The following is a 25954-nucleotide window of genomic DNA, read 5'->3' on the forward strand; positions in this document are numbered from 1 at the left end:
AGGTATAATTATAGCCACTTTTTTCAACCGATTGTCCTCGATGTACAGAGTGTTAAAATCGCTCTCAATTCTCACTGTTTCTTTAACTATGGCACTCGATTTGCTAGTTTTCATCAGTATTTTCATCACAGTTTCCTAAAGCATAACATATCAGTTTGTTGGACTAAAAATGTGCATATCTTTCCATTGAAGAAAGGCCCAAAACGCTTCAAATTCTATCTTCAATCTGAACATCTTCTATAATGTTAATTCCACTGTAAGCACGCTTTAATTTTTTTGCAAAACTGATAGGACGAGACAATGAGATAGTCCGAACTTTGAACGTTCATTGAGTACTGTTTCTTCAAAGTCAATTGAACCATTTCATGTAAATTAATAATTTTATTTAGAAAATATTCCAAACGCACATTTACATACAGTGTAAGCATTTTATGGAACTCTTTTATTGAATTGAGAGGATCTTTCTGTTAATATGCAAAAGACTTGTGATTTTGTTCTTGACTGGACAAATGGATGGGAATTAAGTACTATTTTAGTTCAATGAGCAACGCATTCCTTTCCTTAGTATATAAATGCACCAATAGCCTATTTTGGTGGTTCTTCATCTTGAGTATTCATGGTAAACCCCTCTTCCTCACATTTGAATTGCGTTGATTTATTGATAGAATTTCTATTCTATTTATTCTAGAAATTCTCTGCATATCTCATCTATTGAAAATAGTCTTGACGTTCCACTTTCTTCCATCTTGCGTCTAAAATTTCAACTAGCATTCCACCAAACCGTCTCACTGTAGAATAATGTTCACCGTTTTGGTTAAACTACGCAGCGCAGTGTGCGCATCCGTTCAATGACGGTCACTTAAAACAGATGTGGCTGAGGTCCGTCTATAAGCTTATGATCAATAGTTTCTTAGCATCGTTGCCAACATTTGCAGCATTTCCGTTGAATGAAGTTACAATCATGAACCTTCTCATCAGACTTTATTAAATTCTAACAGAATTTTTCAACATTAGCCATCAGCGATGGCATAGAGGCTGCCATGTTTTCCCCATTATCTAATAGTGATGAAAATCTGGAAATTATTGGTACATTTCCTGATCCAGCTGTTAACGGTCTAGTTGATCTGGCAACAAAATCAGCTTTTATGTATCAGATTGCCGATAAATGGTGTTGAAGCAGCAGGCGATAAGTCTGAACCTTCTTTCTCACATCACAGTTGTTATTAAAAATACAGCTTTGCAAAATCAATAAGAAAAAAAATTGTCTGCCCGTCCTGTAACTGAATTTAGTTGCGCCAATGATCTACAGTGAAACTAAATTGCGTTGCAGCACGTGACCAAACTTCAACCAATAAAATATTCGGATTTTGCGTCCTGACTGACACTATTCGGACGAAACGTCATTGTGCTAATGCAAGAATCTATATTAGTGTAGGTGAGTTCAAGTGAGGGATTTTGTTTGAATTGCCCGGAAATTTTTTAAGGAAAATTTCCCATTTTTGCACGGTAAGTTTCTATGTGAAAAATCCGTAACCATATTTTATATTTACTTAATTTAATTCGTGCAATGGGTGTTGTCGTGATCGAGATTTAACAAAAATCAATATCAAACCCCCTACTTCCCAGTGAAGGTTTACAATAAAAAATGCATTAGTTTTTAATTGAAACCGATCATAATGTCAAGCTTTTAAACTAGAATTGTTAAGATTGAAAAAAAATAGTTGACGCTCAATGTAAAATACTTGTTATTTATTGAAAATATTTTGCAGCACGAGTTTGTAAAACATTTTGTTGCAAGTTTTATTATCAGCACTGTTCACGTTATGGCTTTTGAGATTGTTTAGCATGGTGCAAATACATTGTCCAATTTGTATGTTACCTGTGGAATTTTGAGGTTGAGCAATAATGTTTTTACTATCAATTTTAACTTACATTTGGAGCAATTTTCTAGCTACTGCAAGCATGCAGATATGTTCCAGCTATTGATTCTTGTAACATTAGTTTGATTAGAAAGACATAAAAAAGCACAGCAAAGAGAAATTCAAGGTGAATTAAAATAATTTAAAGTTTCTCTAGACATTCAAAAATTGCAACCTGAAAATTTGCTTTTTGAGCAAGCTGGAATCTGTTGAATGCAAATGTTGTTGCATTGTTGCAATGAAAAAAATGAACGTTGTTAATCTTTAATATACGGAATGGGAAAAAAATGTTTTGTGCAGATTAATAGCCCGAAGTAAAATAAGTATTGCATAAAATGGGCCCCATAATCCAAAAATCCTTCAGTTCGTCATGTTAGAAAAAACCGTTTTTCACTAGCCAAATTACATATACATACATGGAAATGAATTTTAATAAACATAGTAAGCAATTTTCTAATATACAGGCTTTCTATGTCAAAACGAACCGTATTAAAAATCTTACATTTGAAACATTAAACAAATTGTAAAAAATACGTCGAGTTAGGGATTTGATTTAATTCTAACGGTGAGACCTGCGCCCCCTACTGTCATCACTAAAGACTCAAGTGTAACCTCCCATCGAGAGATACATAATTTAAAGAAAATAAAATTTCCTATTAAGCGATGTCGAAAAAAGTAGAATTGCATGTTTTGTTCAGGAGTTACAAGCGAAAACGTGTGATACTCGTATTAAAGCAGAAATATTAATCAACAAAATATCTGGGCAACTATCGGTAGGGCGTTTTAAATTTAATTTATAGTAATAGTAGTCTCTCTTAAAAATATTTACGATCATGGACAAAAATTTAAGAAGAAATTCGCCGATTTTCCAGCTAGAAACTAAGGCGTATTATTGTTCAGACTGACTAATATGTTCGAGTGCTGCGGAATAAACAATTCCTGCTTGCAATTCGCCTCTCAACACATATTTTTTTAATTTGCATTAATATTGAAAGGTTTCAGGTCGATTTTTTTTAGTTTGTTTTTCCTTTCAAAGCTTTCCTATGTGCCAATGTCCAATTTCCTCAGTTTCTTTCATGGTTTTCAGACCTTATTTGTAGTCGATGGGTTTCAAGTCTGGTAAATTATGGAAAACTGATCAAGAGATTAGTTGGATTAATGCGCTCTCACAGTGCTGCATCTTCAATGTTGGAATCTAAACTGATCAGCAAAATATCTGTAGTTATAAAAAGTGGTTTTTTTTTTGGTGCTCCACATTAAAAGTGTAACGAGAAATCAAATACTTAGCTCCAAAGGCTTTTCGAATTTTTCGGTCATCTCTTCTATTTACAGGGTGATCGCAAACAATCAACTTTTTGGTCTTGCAGCGAAAACTTTTCTGCTCTTGGTTCGACTTTCACAATCTAGAGCTCATGTTGAAGCTCAAACTTCATAGACAATTTAAGATAAAAATTCGGTAAAAAGGTTTGCATAAAAAGTTACCCCAAGTCAGAATTGCCCCCGAAATCTGTGATTCTGAAAGATCTTCAACTAAGTGAAGTTTACTTTCAAATATTTCGCTCATTCGCTCATATTGATTTTTTTATGAAGTCGACTGTAAGGTTTTAGCTTCAACATGAGCCCAAATTTTGCTACTCGGTTGAAAAGAAAGAAAATATCACTGCGATACCAAAAAGTTGATTTTTTAAGATTACTATACAGAGTGGCCATATTCTGAATCTTTGTATGGGTAACTTCTTCATTTTTAAAGATGGAGAATCCGTTAAATGGGCAAAATTAGGCAGAATTCGATTGCCTATTCATTACCGTTTTCAAAATTTAGGTACCCGACTTGGTTCCTGAAATATCCTGAAAAGACAAGAAATCAACACTTTTTTAATTATCACTTATTACGTAAACTGTTTAACTTAGAAAAAAGTTAAAACTGCCTTTAGTACAACTTTTTGCGTTCAATCCAATAAATTAGCACTCGTTATCATAGTCAACTTGATTTACGAGATAAAAAATAAACTTATGGTTTTTTAAATGGTAATCATAGTTGGCTGTGGGCCTTTTAAAATCCTTATATTTTTCTGAATTTAACGATATAATTGTTTGTATGTTTTTCTCCTTTTGTTGCCGTAAAGCGTCAAAAGAAGATAAAAAATTTGCAGTAGGCTATGGACAAGAACTATATTATCACACAAAATGTATTACAGTTTTTCTTCAGTTTGTAGTCCATCTAATCTAATGAGCGTACACGAAGCGCAAAATGTCTTATTCCGAAGTTTTTAATCGTTATAAATGGTGGTTAAATGAGACTAAGAGATATCTAGTTTCAACCAACTTCAATCAGAAGGATGGATTTATTAAGCGTAATCGTCTTGGTCATTAAGATCCTCTTATTAATTGTTTGCGCTTGTTCTGTTTGAGTTAGTTGGTCTGCTCCACATGAACTTGCAACTCAGTTTCACGAAGATTCATTACTTTTGATTGTTTCGTTTGGTGCTTCTTAAATACTAAGACTACTTGCAAAAGGTGCAGGCTCATTCATTCTTAAGTTTTTAATTTTTATTCAACTGATCTTATAAGCGACATGTTTTATATATTTTTCCTACTGAATTGTATTGTAATTAATTCAATTCTTCTTCAATATTGATATTTTATGACTTAAATTTAGAGCTTTACACTTTCTTTAACTTGCTATTTTTGATGCAAGTGCTTTTGCAAACGTTTTTACTACAATTAAACATGTAAAAGAAAACATTGTGAAAATAAATTAGGTTTTACAATTCAAATAGCGACGCATTTTATGCCACAAAAATGACTTATTAAGAAGAAATTAAAAATCTCATGTACCTAAAACATGGAAACTTTTTTATAAAACTTATTTCTGCATCAGGTTTTAGCAAACATACTATATTCCATTTCATTAGAGATGCATCGACACGAATTGTTTCGATTCATTTTTCGCTTTTTAATAAGGGTTTAAATCTAAAATAAATCTGAAATGGTCATGGCTTAATGAGAAAAAAAAGACTAAATATGCTCCGGAATGTAAATCGAAATGTAAGTAATCGGAATTCTCAAAAAAATAAGTCATATTCTGCATGAGCTGCAAATATGTATAGTAATCGACCAGTAAAAAAATGTAAAACGTTATTATTAAAAGAAAAGAAGAAAAACGCAACAGAAGGAGCCAAATTGAGCAATAGAAGAATTAAATTTGTTTGAATCTTTGCAAATCTGCTTCGCAACAATTGAAGAAATGCCAGTTACAAATATATTATTTTAATTTCCAAGTAAGTAAGGGTTTCAAGGACATTCTAAGGTCCGATAAAAAAACAGAAAACTTCAATAAAAGTTACCTATATTAAAATTAGTCGGCATTTGCTCGTGTGCCCATCAAGACATTTTCCCATAACTTCGAAGCTTTTTAAATAACTTTCATGGATGAAGAACCGTTTCGAATGTAGTTTTTTTCTTTGTAACAGTGGGATTCAAAACATTTGTTGTTGGCAGAGTTCTGTTGTATCCAAATCCACAAAAATCGTATTCCATTGAATTTTTTGTACAAGTTTAAAAAAATAGAGGAAAACAAGTAACAAATAGAAATGCATTCAGGGTGATAATGATGGAAGAGCAGTTAAAATGTATGGCTGAAAAAATGCTGAGCAAGGCCAAGAAAGACTTCATGAAGAAAATGTTGATGCATTGTGTTTGATTTTTTTAGATCCAATTTTTTACCCGATTATTCGTGTGACACTAAACAGATGTGACCGCAATGATCGCCGTCTGAAAATTGAAGTTTTCATAGATTGCCAATTATTTAGAAACAATTATAGTTTTTCCTCTTCAGTTTATTGCAGTCAAACCACAAGTGGTTGAACCACCTGGCCGAGGGCTACGCTGCAATTTTGTTTCAGTTTTGCCATGTATTTTATGTATTCGAGTAAATCCATTGCCTCAATTGTGCAAAGTGAAATACAGTCCAGAAACATTCCTCGTAAAGCGGCCAGCATCGTCTTCGTGTGGATTCATGTGCGGTCTGCATTTTTATTCTCCCCGATTTCTTATGTACATAAATTGAGTTAGTGGAATCCCTTACGCCCGGGAATCCGTCACTTTGTATTCCAGAAAAGAATGTATGCTTTCACTAGTCTTAGCAGTAAGTGAATTATTTCAAGTCAAGAATTTGTTGATGTAATGATATTGCGAAACCTCAAAATTCCAACTGCTTTTGCTTACGTTTGCATCGAACCCAATGTTGCATTGCATTTTTGAGTGATCACTATGTGTCTTCCGGACAAAATCGCAGACGTAACAGTAGAAGAGTGGCACGATGCCGGCAGGAACCTCGCGGCCCAGTGGTTGGTATGCCTCCCTGGAATCTGAAGGGGCTGGCGAAAATGTTTATCGCCCCACAACGGTATCAGGGAGGCCTGCCACCTCCGCCGGCCTGCTGGACGGTATGATGAAAGCTTTCGGATTCTACACTGAGAGAGAAGAACCTCTAGTACATAAGGTGGGTGCTGCTGAAGGACCTGTTGTTATTGCGTCCAGGTATGTTATGTCGTCTTATTGTCGTCTAGTTTAAATGGTTAAAAGTACAAATCGAAAATGTTTCAAAGTTCTTTGAAGAAAATTCAATCAGGTTTATTAACAAACCTGAATGCCTTCTGAAAGATTTTGCCCATCGTGGACACTTCACATTTCAGGGCTCTTCTAAAAACTTCAATCCAAGCAGAAAATTATGCAATGAAAGTTAAGAGCTGGTGAAAATAGGCCAGGAAGATGACTTTATATTAAATAATAAACAAATTTTCCAATGAAACGATTGATGGTTCATATAATTGAAAATCTGGACTGGAAAACACCATCTTTAATGCGACCAGTAATCGATTTTTTATATTCAATTAAACATTTTTGATTTGTACTGAACTATAAGTGCATGACAGGCTACAAGTAATAATACATAGAGAAACTGCAGTTTTCACTACATTTATCTTTTTGTCTAAATATTATGCTAGATTTGCTGCGTTTATAAGAAGACGACGCAATTTTTTACACTTGAATCGAATAAAACATGCCATGCCATTCATTAAACCGATTTGTTTCCGTTTGAAGCGTTTTTGAGCCCTTTTTTGCTGTTAGTCAATGTTTTCGTAAAAATTAAGCACCTCAGATAAATTTTCTACAGGGCGACAAATGAGATATGCAAAATGTTTCAAAGTTCGGCATGCTACTAGTTGAACAGAAAATATTTTTTTGGATTTAACACCCACCAAATGTTTAAAGATAAACCAAATAGCTCGAAAACAACGGTTATTTATGTTTTCGACCATCTGTTCTGTTTACAGGGTGGCCACAAAAATGGAACTTTTTGGTTTAGCAGCGTTGACTTTTCTGCTCTTGGTCCGAGTTTCACGATCTAGAGCTGATGTTGAAGCTTAAAATTCAAAGACAATTTAACTCCAAAATTAATTATCCCGGGTTTTACAAAAATTACCCAAATCAAAATTGCCCCCGAAAACACTGTAGAAGATTCTCAACTAAGTGATGTTTACTTTAAAATATTTCGTTCATTTATGCAACCCGATATATTGAATTATTATTTTCTCGAGTCCATTGTGAAGTTTTTACTTCAACATAAAATCCTAGATTTTGAAAATGGGTTCAAAAGAGAAAAATTATCACTGCATGACCAAAAAGTATTCTCTGTAAATAAACGAAACATTCAAAAACATTTATGAGGTCGATCTGAATGCTTGTGGGGTTGAAATACAAAAAATCGCCGTTTTGTCCAACTGAAAAAACACGGAACTTTCATGTTCCTTGGATGGATAAATAAAAACAAACAAACTCGCTGTTAACAATAATTTTCAATTTCTATAAGCTTCTAGGATATTGAAGTTTAAATTCATCCATTCACATTTACTCCATTTTCCCGTTTCCAACCAAACTCTTTTGTTATATAAGCGCAACAATAACACTTTAATATTAACACGCGGTATTTGAGTAACTTTGTTGAGTTACTAAATCAGTTTGACTTAAAATTATTTATCTTTACATGTGAATCTGTCGGTACTCTACGTATCATTATTTAACAATTACCCTGTATGTGTGTTGCTTTAATTAGTGTTGCTTAATTGGGATACTTTGTTGCTTTTCCTTCAACTGTATATGTTATTACTGTTATTACTATATAAAAATGAGCACAGTTTTTATATTTATATTGTTTTATAATACACTCACGTTTTTACTTACTATTGATGTGATTACTTGAATCTGAATAAGTGACGAAGGTTTGTAAGAAATATATTTGTGTAAAAAATATATAAGTGTAAAAAATTTAAATATTTACATAAAACGGAAAACTTAACAATATATATAAAAAACGATCACATCGTGACATTCCTACAGGAATCGGTTGAACTAGTACGGCTATAAAAAGCATTTCATCAACTACTTTGGTGCCTTAATAAGTACCTAAATAAAAATCAAAACGGAAAATAAATCAAGACATGTTTCTAAATATTGCTCCTTGTTCAAAAAGATATATTTTCCTAACAAATAAATTAAATGTAGCACATAGCAAATATTTTGTTTATCTCTGCAAAGATTATCTAAAAAGCTACGAAGATTATGAGCTTTTATAGGGCAAGCGAGCTTAGCAAACCGGCGCCTCTGATCAAAACCTTTAAAATATCTTCCTATAAAGTAACAAAGTCAACCATCTTAAAACATTTTTTCGACTGGAGACAAGGTAAAACATTTTTTAAATATTGCGGTTTATTGAATTGTTTACTTGTTTGGTCTCGAGGATATAATACACAAAATGATTAGATTATGGCGCATCCTGCACTCAAGGGAACATTAATCTGGCAAATGAGATGATTATCTTAATTTTATTGGCACTAAATGGAAAATTGTTTTTGCTTTTGCGTAAACTGCGTGCAATAATATGATTTTAAGTTTATTTTAATATACTAATGAATTTATAAAAGACCATCTGTATCTCAACTAGCAATTGGTCTTCAGCCTCGTTCAGATTTAGAGCAATTTTAAAGTTGCCTTACTTTATTAAAACACATTCATAATGAAGAGAATGTTTAAAGATTTTCTTCGTATTTCCCTCGCATTCAACTGCGATCGAACAATTACCTAAATAATAAGCCATTCTGACGGAAATGCCTGCTTTGTCTAAAAATCTTTATTGTGAAATTTCCCATAATCATTCAACTCGAAAAAACCAACCCTTACCTTGAAGAATGTTCGCAATCGCTTGGCCAGAAATACAAAATCGATACCCCGAGCTGGTTGAAATATGTTTATGTGGGACAGCATAACTGACTAAATTTACCATTGGAAAGCTGACCTAATGTTCTCTGTGCTTTTAAGTCACGCAAGAAACTTACCTTTCGGTAGGTAAGCGATATAATAACGAACCGAAAGTTGAACCGGAGCCAATATTTCCAGGGATTTGGGCTTTGATAAACATGTGTTAATCAACTTGAGTTCGCATTGGCCTCAAATGACCTAAAAAACTGAAATCATTACATAAAAGCAACGGGTTTCAACATAAAATAGCACGCTTTTGATGTTAAAGCTTGGCAAAAAAATGTAATTAATCATTAAAGTAATTAGGTAGATCATTTTGTCGTTTGTATTTTCATTTGAACTATGAAGAACTATGCGAAAGCGACCATCCTTCGCAGCTTAGCAAAAACAGAATTTCCTAGATAATTTATTAATTTGAACAGAAATATTCTTTCCAACCAGTTTTGGTAAAAACTCAAAGAACAAAGACATGCTTGAATATTGAGAAAATATGTCGCTTGAAACACAACATCTAGTTGGAAGCAATAAACAGTGTCTAAATTTAGACATAAACTTAAATTAAAACGTAAATAGAAAATTGCTCCAAGTTATCCTTATTCCAGTTTGGATAATTATAACAATGGGGACTTATTTCAAGTTGAATTTGTTTCTTTCCTGGTGGGTTGTGATTGCCCTCATTTCCGACTTAATATTTCACAGCTGCGAAGTTTTCCATCATACGATATTAATCAATACGGAAAGTGTTTTAAATATGAAATAATAAGTTACTTGAACTCGACGTGTAAACAGAAAAACCATTCTTTTAATGTTTCAACAAGCTCTATTTTTAACTGCAGCCACCTACCAAATGCTTGTAAACAGCTTTGAGAGGAAGTTTGTTACCTGGCCGGCTTAGTTCAGTTTAAACCTACTTGTGTGCCAGCAATACCTATTTTTTGCCTTTGTATACCAACATTGAGGAAAAACGGCAAAATTGAGCTTTATGTGAGTACAATCAATTAAATCCAAAGAAACTCTTGTATATTGTGTAGCAAAGCCAATCGAAAAATGTCTGCACTGATTTTTTAAAGTCTTACCCACCTCGATTTCTCAACTTTTTCAATCAAGTTATTTTAGTTTTTTATTATATGAGATGAAGCTCTTTCTTTAACAACCGTATTATTGGTTTGAAGCAATGGCAGCAGATTGTGCTATCCGCTCTTCAAGCGATAGACTTGTTTTCATGACAAAGCAACCAGAGCCAAAAATTCTCAAAAATATTTCATTTTTTTGTGTGTGTATGTGTGTTTTGCTTTTAGGTTTAAACACCAAAGAAATGTTCGTACAATTTACTAATTCTTTAAATCATTTGAAAAGATGACCTAGTTGCAGATGCGACCAGTTTAAACTCCAGATCAACTACTTATGCGGGGTTTAAGTAATAATTATCTTGATTTTTTTTAAAACTTTCTAAGAGTTTACTAAGAACTTTGCTGAGGAAATGCTTCTTCATTGCTTCTGTGCTAAACGATGTTTGTAAAGCGAAACTTACACTCATCTTCAAGACATCTCAAACATTTTGTAATTTAATTATACCTTATGAAGAAATTTATATTAAAAAGTGATTAATGAAGTAAAATCAAATTTAATAATTACCGGAAAGAGTGCGGATTTAAAACCCGTTAATTTTTGTAAAACAGGATGTTGAACAGGATATTTCGTTGTAGTTGAACTCATATGGGGACACTAACCATACTCGCAAGTTGATTAGAGGCATTTTTGACTTATTTTTAGACTATCGTTTGCTTTATGTAATAAACATCTGTAGCGATTGATTACTTTTTACCTCTTAATTAGCCCACATTATGTTCAATTTTGAACGTTTGGATGTGGTATAATTATAAGTATTAATACCTAGAGATCTACAGTACAAAATGTTAAATTATTTTATTACATTTAAATCTGAAACGTTTGCGATCAATGTAAATTAATATAAACTAATGGGTTTTTCGGGTTTTTAGGCGGTCGTTCGGTAGAATTTCTTCCTCCTTCCTAGGAAGGCGGAACGACGGCCTAAAACCCGAAAAACCTATTAGTTTCAAGGAATCGCCTCGAAAGTCTATCTCTGTTGATAAAAGTAATATAATAAAGTATATTAATCAAGAATCCAAAGCTGCGGAAAATATAAATCTAGGAATAAGCAAAATATACACAGATAAAAAATGCAAGAAGAAACACTAAAAGTATCCAGCAGCACATTCGTCGAAACCAGAAGAGAGTGTAGGCAGATGAATAGAAAGACCAAATAGAAGAAATTTTCAGAAACGCTGCTGTATACGAATTTTAACCAAACTTCCAGAAATAATTGCAATCCCAAGGTGAAATAAGAAAAGTGTGAATAGAAGATATGGGGACATGAATTATTTTAATAAAAATCGTTTTTAAAAGAACGAAGTATTTAAATTTAATCGACTTAATTAATCAGGTTCAGTGTGTTTGAAGATTACTTTGAATCACTTGGGATCACCTGGAAAACTGAAAGAAACTCTGAAACTTCTAAGTTACTTTATTATTTAGTGACACTGATTCAGAATCAATCAACATAAGGATGCCAAACACGATGTAGCCTCAAAAGTAAGGCAAGAAACTGCGAGAGAAAATCGAGAAGTTTCTTCAAATTTTTATCACATTATCAATTACAAAAGCTGCATATTGAACTTTAAAAAGGAAGAGTAAATGTGACATAAAATAACGTTGAAACTATGAAAATGTATCCAATCAATCTGTAAAGGACCAAAATGTGAGATCGATTCATAATTGCTTTCCGAGCTAAACTTTGAAACAAGCAACTACATCAGCAAAAAAATGTTTCCAAATTATTTCAACTGCATCTAGATAGCCTGGAGCTAAAATATTTCAAACAAATGTACAAGGTATACATTTTATAAGGATGTCTAAGTTCAGTACAGCAAGGAAATATAAAAAGGGTCGGTATATGAAAGTAGTTCAATCCCAGTTCAAGTTGAGCTAGAGTTGAAGGCAAGTTCAAGTGTAAATTCGGGTAAAAATGTACGAAATTCGTGTTACAAAAACTGATCAGGACATTTTGCCCAGCGACAAAAGAAACGAGTTTTCGAGAAACTGTAGAAAAAATGAAATTAGGTCAAAAAATACATTAGCCGCCCTTCAATTCTAATATCCATTAGACGGACATCACAATCTTTCCATTATTGATGGGTAGGTTCGAAGGGAAATAAACATATTAGCGTGGCACACAGCTGGTGACGAGCAAAACCCTTTAAAAATACTTTCTGTAGTAACAAACTATAAAAACTTAGATCCAATAGCTATAGCAAAGAATTGGGAAATTGCTCAGTGTTCTCCACATAAAATTTAAAAAAATAAGTACAGACAACATGGAGAATAGAAAACAAAAATGTAGTGGATAATGAAATATTGACGAAGCCCAAAAAATTGTGAAGTTTTGTTAGTGAAAGCACTAAAAGTACATTAAAAAACTTAAGCTTAATCATATAATCACTTGTGTCTAATTTACTAGTAACGTTTCTTGAACCTATTGTTCTAAATGTTGTTTTGAAAACAGAAAATTATATTTTGAAAACGACAGCTCTTAAAAATAGAACATTGTTGGAACGTAAACAAATTCATTATCGTCCCAGCAAAAGCTTTTAAATGGGTTTCAGTAGCTCCTACGTGACCACGTTCATGGGGTTCATAGTTAGTATTTAAAAACAAAGATCAGTCAGAGAATCGGTCAGTTTCATCTCGTTCCTTTCTGCTACTGTTTGTTATTTTTGATTGGCGATTGCCTGTTTATCGTAAACTTGAACGCAGCTGGTAAATAGTGACGGAAACGTTAGTGCAGTTTTGATTATCCGTATTATCAGGTTCGGATTTGTTCAGAAAATGTATGTAAATAATCGTGGCTAACCGGATTGTTGTTGATTTTTGCATGCTTCACTCCACTTGTTTTGCTTCTAATAAGCTTTGCATGCATTACACGTTTCCAACAATATTTCATTTCATCTACGTATTGATTGTGAAATACACACCTGCAATAAGATATCAACCAATCGCATGTGGTTTTGTCGCAGATACGCTCCAAGAAGCAAATTTATTTCGAGTATTTACATAAATTCGAGAATGGATATAAAGCTTGTAAAGTCTGGGAAGTTTGTTTTACGTGGTTTTATTGGAATTTGTTTTCGAGGAAGTATCAACCAAAATGCTAAGCGAATCAATGAATATACATTATCTAACTTACAAAAATATAGATTTAACATTTTCGAGCTGAGGAAAAAATAGCTGCACCAATAAAGTCTGCAAAAGTATTTAATAAAACCCGACTTGTCCCATTTGCGAAAGAATCTCTTACCACAGAAGCAAAAAAGTATAGTGTTTTTTAATTTGGTTTTTCTAGGGGTTTTCATTTTTAGGAGAATCACTTCCTTATTATTCACTTTAACTTGTTTAACGTTAATAATGTTGTGATTTGCTTTTTAGCTTGTCCAGTTCACAAAATTCACATAGGATTTTAATTTTTTGCATATCTATAGATACTAAAATAAGAAAAACTACAAAGCCTTAAAAGAAAAAAACATAATACCATCAACAAACACGCATTTTAAAATCTATGCGGCGATAATCGGATTTTCATTTCCAGAATCATAAACTTTTTTCAATATTGACTCCCTTAAATGTTGACAGTCTTAAATATTATCTATTATTGATATTATTTAAGACTTGAAAGTTTAAGGATCAATTATTACAAAACACCCCAAAGAGTGCGTCGTTTTATTGTACTATTTTTGTTTTAACAAAATGAATGAATTAATTTATCCTCATGCAAACAGTAAATTTTAAGTAAAAAAAACGCTTAGGAAAATAAAACCTTCCAAATAAACAGCTCAAAATATCAAAGTTAAAACTTTCCTAAATATTGATTGATTTGATTTTTAATTATTCTAATTTAAAGTGCGTATGTTTAGCTTCTCAAATATTTCTATAATTGGAAATGTATTTATTGATCTCAAAATCAAGGAAATAATAAAGGCAATAAGAAATGTATTAGAAACCTTACCACATAATTGATGGTGAATGCAGTTTGTCCTATGCAAAAGATTTATTCATTTTCCAACATTTTCTAGACTATTAAGGTGTAAGATTAGTATCTTTTATGTTTTCCGCTTAAAAATAGGGAGCCTGACAAATATACAAAATTCAAAATAACGCACTTCTGGTGGCTCTTGAAGAAGGGAGCTACTTTTTGCCAAAAATATAAACACGGATTACTTCATTATTTTTTAATAATTTTTAAATATCATACCAAATATTTCTGGGTTTATTTGCACACCTTTTTTATTAGAAAATAATGTCATGGAACTTTTAGCACCCGATTCAACCTTTTTACCTTTTTCTTTATTGCTTTTAACTCGGGGAAAATATGCAAATATAACAAAAGTTGCCAATGTTTTTATAAAATCAGCAAACTTGTCTCTTATTCGTTAAATGTTTTAAGCTGGGAGACTATTTGCAAAACTAATGGGAAGACTTTAGACATAATTTGAAAGTTTTACATGTCTTGCAGCATTTAATTAACTTTATGGTGTAGGTGTCTGTTCAGGCAGTATCGACTAACATAAATCCATGTGTTGTTAAATTAATTAAAAGCGAAGTAGTTACTATCCTGATTAAAATCCTGGTGGTGGTAACGCTGAACCCTCGAAATAGCTACCTCGAACTACCCTTATCTAATTATATCTGTTATTTTCTCCTCCTATATCCACTCTAACTTATTCTGTTTGTTATAGGACTGACGTCGTAAATCCCAGTTTGAACAGGAAAATGCCCACTTCCGGTATAGCCGAGGAGGCAGCCCTATTGGGGTAAGATTGCGATCACAACTTGATTAATAAAAACATTACTTTCCTCTATTTTTGCTGTTTTATTTTTGTAAAGCTTTCCATTGATTACGAGCTGGAAGTGACTAGCTATTTTCCAGAAAGTAGCTGTCCTCAAGGATAAACATGTAATGTGGTAATAAATTACCCGTGTTTATCCAAATCCAAGTTAGCGAGTTTATGTGATGTTTGGTACATAATTGTTAAAAGCGTGTCGCATTTTACCGTAGCCAAAGCCACATTTTGAAATCGAGCCAACAAAAACTTCAGTTCGCGCCTTTGGAGACGCAATTTGTTGACAAAGGAACACTATATGATCGGCACATAAATTAGCACGCGAAAATAAAATGATTTTACTGTGTTTTACAATGTTTACACACTTTCAGTACGATTCCGTGCGTTTTAAATCCTTGAATTAAATAATGTATATTTATATATGTTTTTAATTTCCATTTGATATTGTGTTTAATTCTATTTTCTTTCATGGGTAACCAACATTTTCGATAGCTTGTCAATTTTTTTTTTCTGAATCTTTAGGACCATGCCCTCCGATTCTATGGACGATATTGAATTGAAGAATATAAAACTGCAATTCCCTCATGCTCGATCCATGTCCAGAGAAGATTCCAATGCCCAGGAAGAAGTGGTGGAAACCGAGCGTGGAAATGTAGTGGTTGCAGTTCAAGGAAATAGAAGCAAACCTGCCATTGTAACTTATCATGATTTGGGACTTAATTGTAAGTATCAGGAATTTTATTACAAAATTTCTTTGATGTATATGATGTGAGAGAGACATTTATGAATATTTTTAAATTACCTACAAAAGTATGTAGTAAAACGCCCTGTTATAAGCTTGTCTTTTGCTTCAGTGCGACTTCGTTCTTCTGAGTTTATAACTTTTCTTGTTTTTCTTAAGGGTTTCAAACTTTCTTAAAATATGAAAATCGAACTGAACTCGGCCTGTAATTACGCAATTTTCAATTCGTTTAAGCAAATCTCAGTCGTTCATAAAATGCACATTGTCTAATCAAGTCTTTTCAATTTCGTCCTTACTTCTTCTATTTGCTTAACTTTCTTCATTAATTTTTGAATTTTGTATTAATACTTTTATATGTATTTTTGCTTTCGCTATTGTCTAGGCATCGGCGAATTAAGGCCAGTTTGTTTGATTTAAAAAATTTCTCTGGTTTCAGAAGTTAAAATTCGCCTTAGCAAAATAGTAAGTTTTTAGGTGTACCTATATCAAACGAATAAAATATTATCGCCCCTTTTTAATTTTTTTTCTAAACCCAGTTATCATTCACTTTTCAAGTAAATGAAATTTGGCAGACCGCTAGGTGTTTTTCGGAACAAATAATCTTGACTTTTGACTCTAAATTAACCATTTTTTTCCAGATATTTCCAATTTTCAAGCATTTTTCAACTACATCGATATGCGTGCTTTAATAGAAAACTTCTGCATTTACCATGTGAACGCGCCTGGGCAAGAGGAAGGTGCCCATACTTTACCCGAAGAGTGAGTAGATCTTGTTTCATTATTGTTATGTGTCATAAATGTACTGACTTCTAATATTTAGAAGAAAATATGTTTAAAATTGGTTTAAGGTAAACTGCTAGGTAAAATTCACTCACCCAAATTTGCCATTGCTTTGAAAGTGGAGAAATTCTGATTGCTTAGAGCGATTTATTTTCGGTTTGAAGCGCTATTTTTAAATACATAGTTTTTTTATAGTTTAAATTAAGCGAAAAATTAAGCACTTCGGATAAACTTTCTAAAGGGCAGCAAAAGAAAATATACAAAATTTTGCAAAGTTTGCTGGTTGGACAAAAAAAATGTTTTCTTGGACACCCATAGATTGAAGGTAAACCAAATAGAACGAAAGTTTTCTTGTATGGAAAAGTTCATGTTCAGAGAAAGTGGCCTTTGCTTCATGATTTACCAAAACCGATCTAACAAACGTATTGTCAATAAATTCAAGACTTTCCTCCACGCTCTCTACCTTCCCAATGCAGGAAAAGTATGCCCTTAAAGCATTTTTTAGAACCGATAAAATGAGGACTTTTTCTACTTTAGTTACATTTATCCTTCTATGGATGAGTTGGCCGATCAGCTGAATCATGTTGTGCTCCATTTCAATCTGAAACACTTCATCGGGTTTGGAGTTGGGGTTGGAGCCAATATTCTTTGCCGATATACCCTTAATCATCCTGAAATGGTGAGTGAATTTGATTTCAATCAGTTGAATGCTTTGGAAAGGGTGAAATGAGTCTAAAATTCGTCCGAATATATTTAGGTTTCTGCTCTCTGTCTAATCAACTGCGTAAGCACGCAACCTGGATGGATCGAATGGGGTTACCAGAAGCTCAACACCAGACATTTGAGATCCAAAGGAATGACCGAAGGCGTTTTGGATTATCTAATGTGGCATCACTTTGGAAGGGTAAAACGTTCCACTAAGTTTAACCAAGTTTACAATTTAGACGATTAATTGCTTCAGAACACGGAAGACCGTAGCCGAGACTTGGTGCAAGTCTACAAGTCCTATTTCGAGAGGAATGTGAACCCGACAAATCTGGCTCTTTTCATCGACAGTTACGTGAAAAGAACAGACCTGAACATTCACAGGGATCCAGATCCCACAAAGAAGAACGCAGCTACGCTCAAAGTGCCGGTTATAAATATTACCGGGGCTTCGAGCCCTCATGTAGACGACACTGTGACATTTAACGGAAGATTGGATCCCACTAATTCTTCATGGATGAAGGTAATGTTAGTTAAATACGTAAGCAGTCAGTCATCGTAAGAAAATCAAATGTGCTTCTTTAGTCGGTTTATATGCTCATGTTATTATGGTTTAGTCAAAGAATAGATTTTTTCAAAGTCAATTTTAAATGACTAGAGGAACATTCCAGTCACAATCGTCATTCATTGAAAAAATTGCTGCTACATTTGTTGTGTGAAATATTTTCCCCATTTATCTGACGTTTTAAGTTTCCTATTGAATTAGGATTAAGATTTATTTTTTGTTTTTCTGTCATCTTTGACGATGCGGCTTTACAATAATCACCATGTTAATTTGAAATTTGAGTTTTAATATTTTGCCTCTTAGGCTAGTGTTGCTTTAACTTTAACATTTTCATTGGGTTATTTTTTAATTATATTGAAAGTTACAAATAAGGTGATTCAAGAAATTTGATAGAACAGAACTGTTTATATAATTAATATCAATGTTTTCTGGCCTGGGTGACTCAGTGTATTTTGAGGAGTTGGAGCAGTGCTACGTAAATGGCTTGGTGCGCCAACCCAAAGCACCGGCGCAGTAACTCAGTTCCGTTGCTGGGAAAATGTTGATGACTTTTTTTAGTTCTTTTTAGATGTATTTTAAGGGTCATTTATTAATAATCTGTTTAAAATTTCGTCAAAATTTCAGAATTTTACAGTTTTAGCCAAGTTACCCTTTTTTCTCAATGCTCAATTTTCTAAAGTCTCACTTAAAAATGCTGACAATCTTAAGGTATTTTCCGCGAAAATTATGAACTGAATTTGGAATCCTCCGTCGCTTTTAAAAAGACTTGAAATCCCTTTCCAAGTTCGAATTTGGAACAAAAATCAAATAATTTTCTATCAAAAAACGAACAAAATAAGCGAAAGTTTATAACAGATTATTTGTAAACCTCGTCACCTCCATACCTTGGAAGACTGTAGAGTTTGTTAAAAAAAAAATGCGGTTTTTAGTTTTAACGGATTTTTTTTTTGCTTTACTTTCTACTCAAAAACGCTCTATTTTGTTCACTTAAAAATACTGACGATCTGGAGGTCTTCGATCCGAAAAAAACGGGAGGAATAAATTCCTCCCGTTTTTTGCCCGAAAACCATTAAAGTTTTCTGCAAAACCGATCACAAAACTGAAAGTTTTTAATGAAAAACGCAAAAAACCATTATCTGCTATTCAGCCAAAAATGCCAAAATAAATTTTGCTAGAAATTTCGCCTCATTCATTGGTTTGCTCGGTCTTTTTCAAAAATTATTTCCCTGAACTGAAAAAGCGAAAGTTTATAATCATTTATTTGGAGAACTGAGATTTCTTCACTTTTAGGCCAATATTTCTAAACAACACTGTCTCTAAACAGAAAAACCGAGTTTTTTACTGTAAAATACTGGAAAACTGAATCTTTTATTTATTAAAAAACTAAGAGATCGATTTTACAAGGAAACTCGTAGACTTTCTTTGTACTCAGTTCTGTTGCGTTGGGGGAAAATCTAGATGCCTTTTTTTAGTTGTTGGAACAAACTAGTAAAACATTGCTCACAAAAAATGACCTTGTTTTTAGATGTGAAAATTCCAGTCTCGGGTCTCGTAAAGCTTTAATAAATCAAGCATAACTCATGACCCGATGAGTTATAACTCAGAGAGCGCCAATAACTCAATAGCGCAACTCAACACAGTGTTACCCAGGCCTACAAGGCACCTTATTTTAATCAAATATACATCAATATTCAATGTGAAAGAAACTAAACTTGCGAGTTTATTTGATACACATTTCGAGTCGAACTGTTCACATACAATTTGAGAAAATACGAAACTGTTCGCGTTTTCAGATTTCCGACTGTGGCATGGTTCTTGAAGAGCAACCAGGAAAAGTGAGCGAAGCCTTTCGATTATTCCTGCAAGGCGAAGGCTATGGTAAGTAAATCCGTTCCGTCAAAACTTTCGAGCACAATAATGTCATAAAGTAAATGATTGCAAAATTCCAAACCCCCCTTTTTAAAACTTTGATTATCTCATTTTGGGATTTTGGAAATCATCTTCGAATAATCTATACCTAATTCGTATTACTATGTAAACCTATTGTAGAGCATTAAACATGTTCAAGTTTCAATTAACAGAAGATTCAAGATCCGTTCCCCATCAACAAGCATCACCGTAAAAGGCCTAAGTATTATTCTAAATACGTGAACGGAAGCTTGATAATCTCGTTAATAAATTAAATGTAATAACTGTTACGTACATTTTATCACTGCAATTTATAAAAGTAATGCTTTACGGTTCAACACCGCTCAGGAACACTGCTTTCGATAAAACTAGTGCAATTTAGTTAGGTATTTGCTATACGGGTAAGCTCTTTGGAATCATCATTGTTATTAAATTTTTCGCTGCTTATTGTTAATCAATCCTCAAGGTCAAGTCATCAATCAAGAAAGCTCAAGAAAAACTAAACCCCAATTGTTTCAAAATTATCCCGAACAAACACTTAACACTTAAACTATTACTCAACGCATTGGCTGTTGATCAAAGAAAAACGCTAATTCTACAATTTTTGTACCATAAACATGCGTTTCTGTTAGAATCTCACTAGGCATGACCTGCTTGTACTTGAGGATTAAAAAAATGTCAAACAAAGTCTTCCCAAATGTACCAATCTTGGTCGCTAAAATAAGTTGTAAAAGCAGTTTTATTAAAATATAAGCCCGTGTTGTTCATAGATATTAAAATTAATTAAGTATGATACCAGGCTTCCAAAGAGTTTGCCTTTGTCAAGTCGTTTAATATATCAACGAAGAAACCATAATAATTTAGAAAAACAAACACGAATACACACTGAGTTTAATTTTATTTTTCTAATGTTTGCGTTATGGTTGGACAATGTGCGCGAATGGTATGTATATTGTTCACATTGTAATTTTCATCCTATTTTTCTTTGTTGTTGTAAACAATTTTTTATTTCATTTTTGTGTTAATAATTGTAGCGGCTTCACTGAAGTTGAGCCCCAAAATCGAGTCTGTAGTAGAACGATATTAACTGATGTTTGGAATATTTACTTGTGGACTATTTAGATAAAGATTAATCCGGAAATGTTCAATTTCTTAAGAATAAATCATATATTTTCATACCTAAATGCTGAATAACATTTGATAAAAAACAGTATTAAACATTTGCAGTATTCAAGAATAGTTTTGTATGAACATAAACAATTATTGATTAAAACAAACTACTGTTTATACTCTATATAATGTAGTATTGTAGTTGAAATTAAATTAACTTATTGCTCATACATCAGGTAGTTTATTTATTATTTCATAAGCTGATTGGCAACCTGTGGTCATTTTTCGCACACACATTCATATTTACTGCAAGCATTTTATTTTATGTTTTTAATATATTTTTTAGCGTTTATTTCGTAATTTCGCAGCAGATCTTTCTGGTTGATGGCTCAGTTGAATCAGTGCCAAATAATGATTGATCTAAAGCGAAACATTTCGAGTAATTTATTTGCGTTTATAAATGCTACCATTCTTTTTAGCTGTTCATGTGAGACGGAGGTCTAGCTGTATGAGTGTTGGTTCGTTAGGAACACCAAAGTAAACTTTAGTGTTTAACTCAGAGTTAAAATTAAAGGTCAGTGACCATGACCATTCTTGTTTGCCATGTAAGTTGCAAAACTGTTTTAAGATGTGTATGTTAATTAACAAATTAATACTCACCGGAGCACACAAAACACACAATTCACTTTTTATCTTAATTAATAACTGAAAAACTGGTATCAAAAATTATATTTATTAGTTTTCACTTACTTTTGAGTTAGTAATTAACTTATTAATGCTCCTCCTGATACATTTTCCTCGCCTCCTGATACATTTTCAAATAATATATTTAATCTGAACCAAAACTGAATACACATGCCGTAAAAAACACACTGATTTACTAACCGAACATTAACACAGGTTTTAGATAAATGGACCTTCAATCTTTAAAGAGTCGATTGGTCAAATGAGTGCCGTATGTCTTTAATTTTTAATTTTCTATTAATTCTATTTTTTACTACTTTTACTTATATGGGTGTTTTTGTGTTGATTGGTTGCAAGCAAAAACTCGCTTATTCCTGTTTTTATATGTATTTGGTTGCTGCATAAGTGTTTTTATTTAGTTTAAATTGCACAACACACTAACTACTGCTTACGTGATTTTTTATTGTGTCGTATTTTTTGGCAAATAGTGCAGAGCACGAGTTTAAAGGAATTGAGCGTTGGGTAACAAGGTTACGTAAAACTTGTGAGTTTTTCAGGATTTTATTCCGTCTTGGAATTTTTTTTCTGGCGTTTTGTAAGCACGAGTAGTTGCGGTAACGTGCAAATTACCTTTGAAGGTGCAAGCTACTTGTGCTAGCGAAACGCATGGGAAAAAATATTTGCTGCGACGGTTTAAAAACCCGAAAAACTCATCAGATTCAACCGTAAACGCCTTTTGATAGTCACCATGCGAATTTTTCGCTAAACAAACGAAATATCGTGGTATTGACTAAATGGGAAAACTAACTAGTTTCTTGTATTGTACTAAACCAGTCATTTTTATTTTCAAGTGCATGTATTAAACAGACCCTTGCAATGAAGTGCTAAAAACCCATATTCCATTGGAAAAGTTGGATTCTTAAAAAAGTTATGCAGAGCTTGAATTTATTCAATTTGGCTGTTTCACATTGAATAAAACATAACTTTGTTGTGTGTATCTTTGGATTCTCAATTTCTTTGTGGGCAACATAAACGTATAAAGAACTAACTGAATTCTGAATAGACTATTTTAGAAATAAGTTCATCTTATTTCTCGACTTTTCCAAGCCAAAGTAGTTACGAGTTCCTAATATTTCCGTTCTGTAGAACTGGTGAACTTCGAGCTTTTAGGCTGCTGTAGAAACAGTTTTCTTCCAGAAAATTTCTTTGTTCGCTTTCGAACGAATCACTTCTGAAGATGCAAGCTTCTGGTGCTTACGAAACGTCTGGAAGAAAATGTTTCTATATTGACCTCAAAGCCCAAAACTCACAAGTTTCAAGTAATCACCTCCAAAATCTGTTGACTTCATATCTTGATTTAAATAAATCAGATGCTAAATCCCATACGTTTAACTTTGCATACCAGGAATATTTACACCCATGGTATTTTACTTTCTCAGAAACAACTTATATCCTAATTGTTTACAATTTTCATTTATCTTCATCTCCCAGTAATTTTATCAGGGATATAAATGCTTTCAATTTTTTTTCTTTACTGTTCTAAAATTACACACAGATGAAGATACGATATTAGTTTTTTATAAATTTGTACAATTCTTTAACACATTTTTGTGGCAAACTTCGATTTTGTAAAACTAATCACCATTTTATGTTCCCTATGTTTCAGTGGCTCCGTTGTCTCCTGTGAAAATGGCTCTATTTCGGAAACAATCGCTGGAAAAACTGTTTAAGGGCAGACTTAAAACTTCCGGTCAATGTCTTCAGGGCATTATGAATATTATTGAAAATCCCATTTCTGCAGTGCTGTGTTAAACATTATCTGACATCCGGACAAACACACTCAAACCAAGCCATTTGAACGAGTCTAGACAGGTTCTGTAGTTGAAAATAACATTCCATATTTATTTGCTCGTTAAAAAAATAACGCTTCTGCAAACTTTCCGTTTAGATGGACATTGCAAATTCGAAAAAAATACATTTTTGGGTGTGATTGATAAATTTCGGATAAATCCCTGTAGTGACTGTATTGAAATTTATGTGATTGTGAAACAAAGGGTACTAGGTAAGAAAACCATATAGTTTGATACTCGGATTAAGCAGAAAAAATTGAATCAATCCAAATTATTTTATATATCGACAATAAAGCAAAATGTTGAATGGTTGGAGACGTATGAAAGTTATTTTTTCATAAGGAAGTCGTGGCGATAAATTTCAATACAGAGTATTTCTTCGGATAAGTTGGCCACTGCCTGAGCTACAGTAAACCTAGCAAAGCGAAGCACATATCCTACACATTGGTTCAACCAAATAAAAAGTCGTAAGCAAATGTCGAACCAGACACAAATACACATCTTAAATTGCTCAACATTTTCTTCTAATAAAACTTTTCGATACAATTTTACATTCAAACTCTTTGCAAACGAATCTTACCCATCTTACGACTTTTTAAGTATTTTAGAATGATTTAATATAATTATTTAAGAACTTAGGTAGACGCTAACAAATTTATTCAGCATAATATGACAAATGGAATCTCATGTGCAATATCTCAACTATCCTTATGCAACCGCGTTTATACAGGCTGGTACAAATTGAGCGGGTAATTGGCAATATTTTTTTTATCAAGAAATGTGAAAGAATTGTATTTTTTTAAATGGGAAAAATGAGGAAACATTGCAGGGCAATTACGAGATATTAAAAAATAGTAATTTAATTGTCTCATAGAATTTTGTATTCTGTATTCTTTTGCACAGAGAAAAAGATGTTAGCAGATTTAATTAATATTTGAACTCCAGGCACGCGCATGATAGTTTTTCAGGTTTCACCATCTTAATCAGTCCAATCAATATAATTTTTTCACATTTTAACTTATACGAGAAAATCATATAGTCCAATAGGACTTAATTTGTAATATCCTGTATACTTTCATAAGGCGTAAAGTTTTGCGTATCTATAGAGAACTTAGAAGCGACTTAAATCTTTGAACCAAAAACAAAAAAGTTCATTTTTGAACGAAAAAGTAACATAACTAGAATGTGTTCTGATGTTTAATTTTTCCTTCAAAAAACTTGTTTTTAAACAATACATTTGCTGTGAAAAATGCGTTTAATTGAAGTCAATGATGGGGCTAACTCAACAAAAAGCATATACAAAACGTTTACTCAAGATAAGCCTGCTGAACTTACGACAAGAAAAAATAATACGCTACTTTTTCCGAAACACGAATATTAATATTAGCGGTATTTTAGTATATTAAAATCAACAGCCTACTGTAAGCAAATAAGTGAGTATTTCCTCTGACTATATAGATGAGCTTTTAGAAAAATCTGACCATTATATTTGCGTTTTCTACGGGGTGTTGCTTATATAGCTAGCAAACACTCAGTTGGAACTAAATGCACTTTCAGTATCTGTAACTTTTATGACCGAAATTCAAGTGGCTGTGCTACGTTTGTTGGTTTTTTTTCTCGGTGATAATAATTATTTTGAACACCCTGTCCAATTTCGTAGGCTCTTAGATCCAATTACTTTAGAAAAACGTATTTAATTATAGTGTATTCATGTAACTATCGAGGAAACCTAGAAAGGATTCAAATCAATCATTCAAGATTAAGCAAAATAGACTGACGGCAATTTCCTCGATATTTCGCAAGTATTTAGCCAATAAGGATCGAAAGGAAAATTTAATCAAGAGCTTTGTTGCAGTTTCGTTTTCATTAATTCTAATTCTCAACTATTCACTTAGCTATAGAAGAATGCTTACATTTTGTACCTTAGTTGAGTCCTTAAGTGCAAAACTACTTTCAATGTGATTTTAAGAAAATATAAGAATTACACTTATAAGATGAAATATATAAAATAACGCGCATTGTGCCTCACTTTGATTATTTAAGTTAAGCACTGATTGATTTTAATAAAATTGTTGAAAAAATGTTCTTTGGAGTTTCATTTTCTCTATTTAGTATTTCGGTTCAAGTTTTCGAAAACTAAGCAAACTGATTATTAGTTTTAAGAGCAAATTTTGTGCTGCGTTGATTTCAGGCAATGCTAAATATTAGGAGTTTAATATGTACAGGGTATCCGAGGAGAAAATAATATTTCAGTGTTGTGTTTTTTTAATCATGTCTCGCTTAATTTGATATTATTACTAAATTTAATAAAAAACCTAAAGTTTCACTAGGGATGTTATGTTAAAATGACTAATACGTTAAAAATTAATGCTAATCTTCTAATTAAGGTGACTAATTGGACGACATTTCAGAATGTGTGCGCTGGAGGTCTTGGAACCTTTTTACATTTCTTAAAG

At 32.7% G+C, this 25954-nt stretch overlaps 1 protein-coding gene across 10 annotated transcripts; it reads left to right on the top strand.

Annotated features, from left to right (window-relative positions):
* The first annotated feature begins 1289 nt into the window (after positions 1 to 1289).
* LOC109536135 (protein NDRG3) lies at positions 1290 to 25583 on the top strand. Of its 10 annotated transcripts, none has more exons than XR_007282065.1 (11): positions 1292 to 1506; positions 6217 to 6461; positions 15050 to 15124; positions 15677 to 15876; positions 16535 to 16655; positions 17214 to 17355; positions 17434 to 17580; positions 17638 to 17904; positions 19740 to 19824; positions 19996 to 20797; positions 23315 to 23399. XR_007282065.1 is itself a non-coding variant. In XM_048668861.1 (11 exons), the coding sequence occupies exons 2-10, from the start codon at positions 6241 to 6243 to the stop codon at positions 21503 to 21505; spliced, it is 1320 nt and encodes a 439-aa protein (XP_048524818.1). In that variant the 5' UTR covers positions 1293 to 1506; positions 6217 to 6240; the 3' UTR covers positions 21506 to 21538; positions 23315 to 23401. The 10 variants fall into 10 exon arrangements, 8 of the variants coding, with proteins under 8 accessions (XP_048524822.1, XP_048524817.1, XP_048524819.1 ...); XM_048668861.1 differs by lacking the exon at positions 19996 to 20797 and adding an exon at positions 21444 to 21538 and having other exon boundaries at positions 1293 to 1506; positions 23315 to 23401; XR_007282064.1 differs by lacking the exon at positions 19996 to 20797 and adding an exon at positions 21444 to 21569 and having other exon boundaries at positions 1295 to 1506; positions 23315 to 25583.
* Positions 25584 to 25954: the final 371 nt, after the last annotated feature.

Source organism: Dendroctonus ponderosae, unplaced genomic scaffold, assembly GCF_020466585.1.
Source record: "Dendroctonus ponderosae isolate FM_Combo_2020 unplaced genomic scaffold, Dpon_F_20191213v2 Dpon_F_20191213_8, whole genome shotgun sequence".
Classification (NCBI taxonomy): Eukaryota; Metazoa; Arthropoda; class Insecta; order Coleoptera; family Curculionidae; genus Dendroctonus; species Dendroctonus ponderosae.

What these genes read in the sequence shown, in the direction of transcription:
- LOC109536135 (XM_048668860.1), top strand. Translation starts at nt 6,241, where the DNA reads ATGCCGGCAGGAACCTCGCGGCCCAGTGGTTGGTATGCCTCCCTGGAA. An exon ending in CCTGTTGTTATTGCGTCCAG is followed by an intron (nt 6,462 to 15,049) that starts GTATGTTATGTC and finishes TGTTTGTTATAG; the next exon opens with GACTGACGTCGTAAATCCCA. An exon ending in GAGGAGGCAGCCCTATTGGG is followed by an intron (nt 15,125 to 15,676) that starts GTAAGATTGCGA and finishes CTGAATCTTTAG; the next exon opens with GACCATGCCCTCCGATTCTA.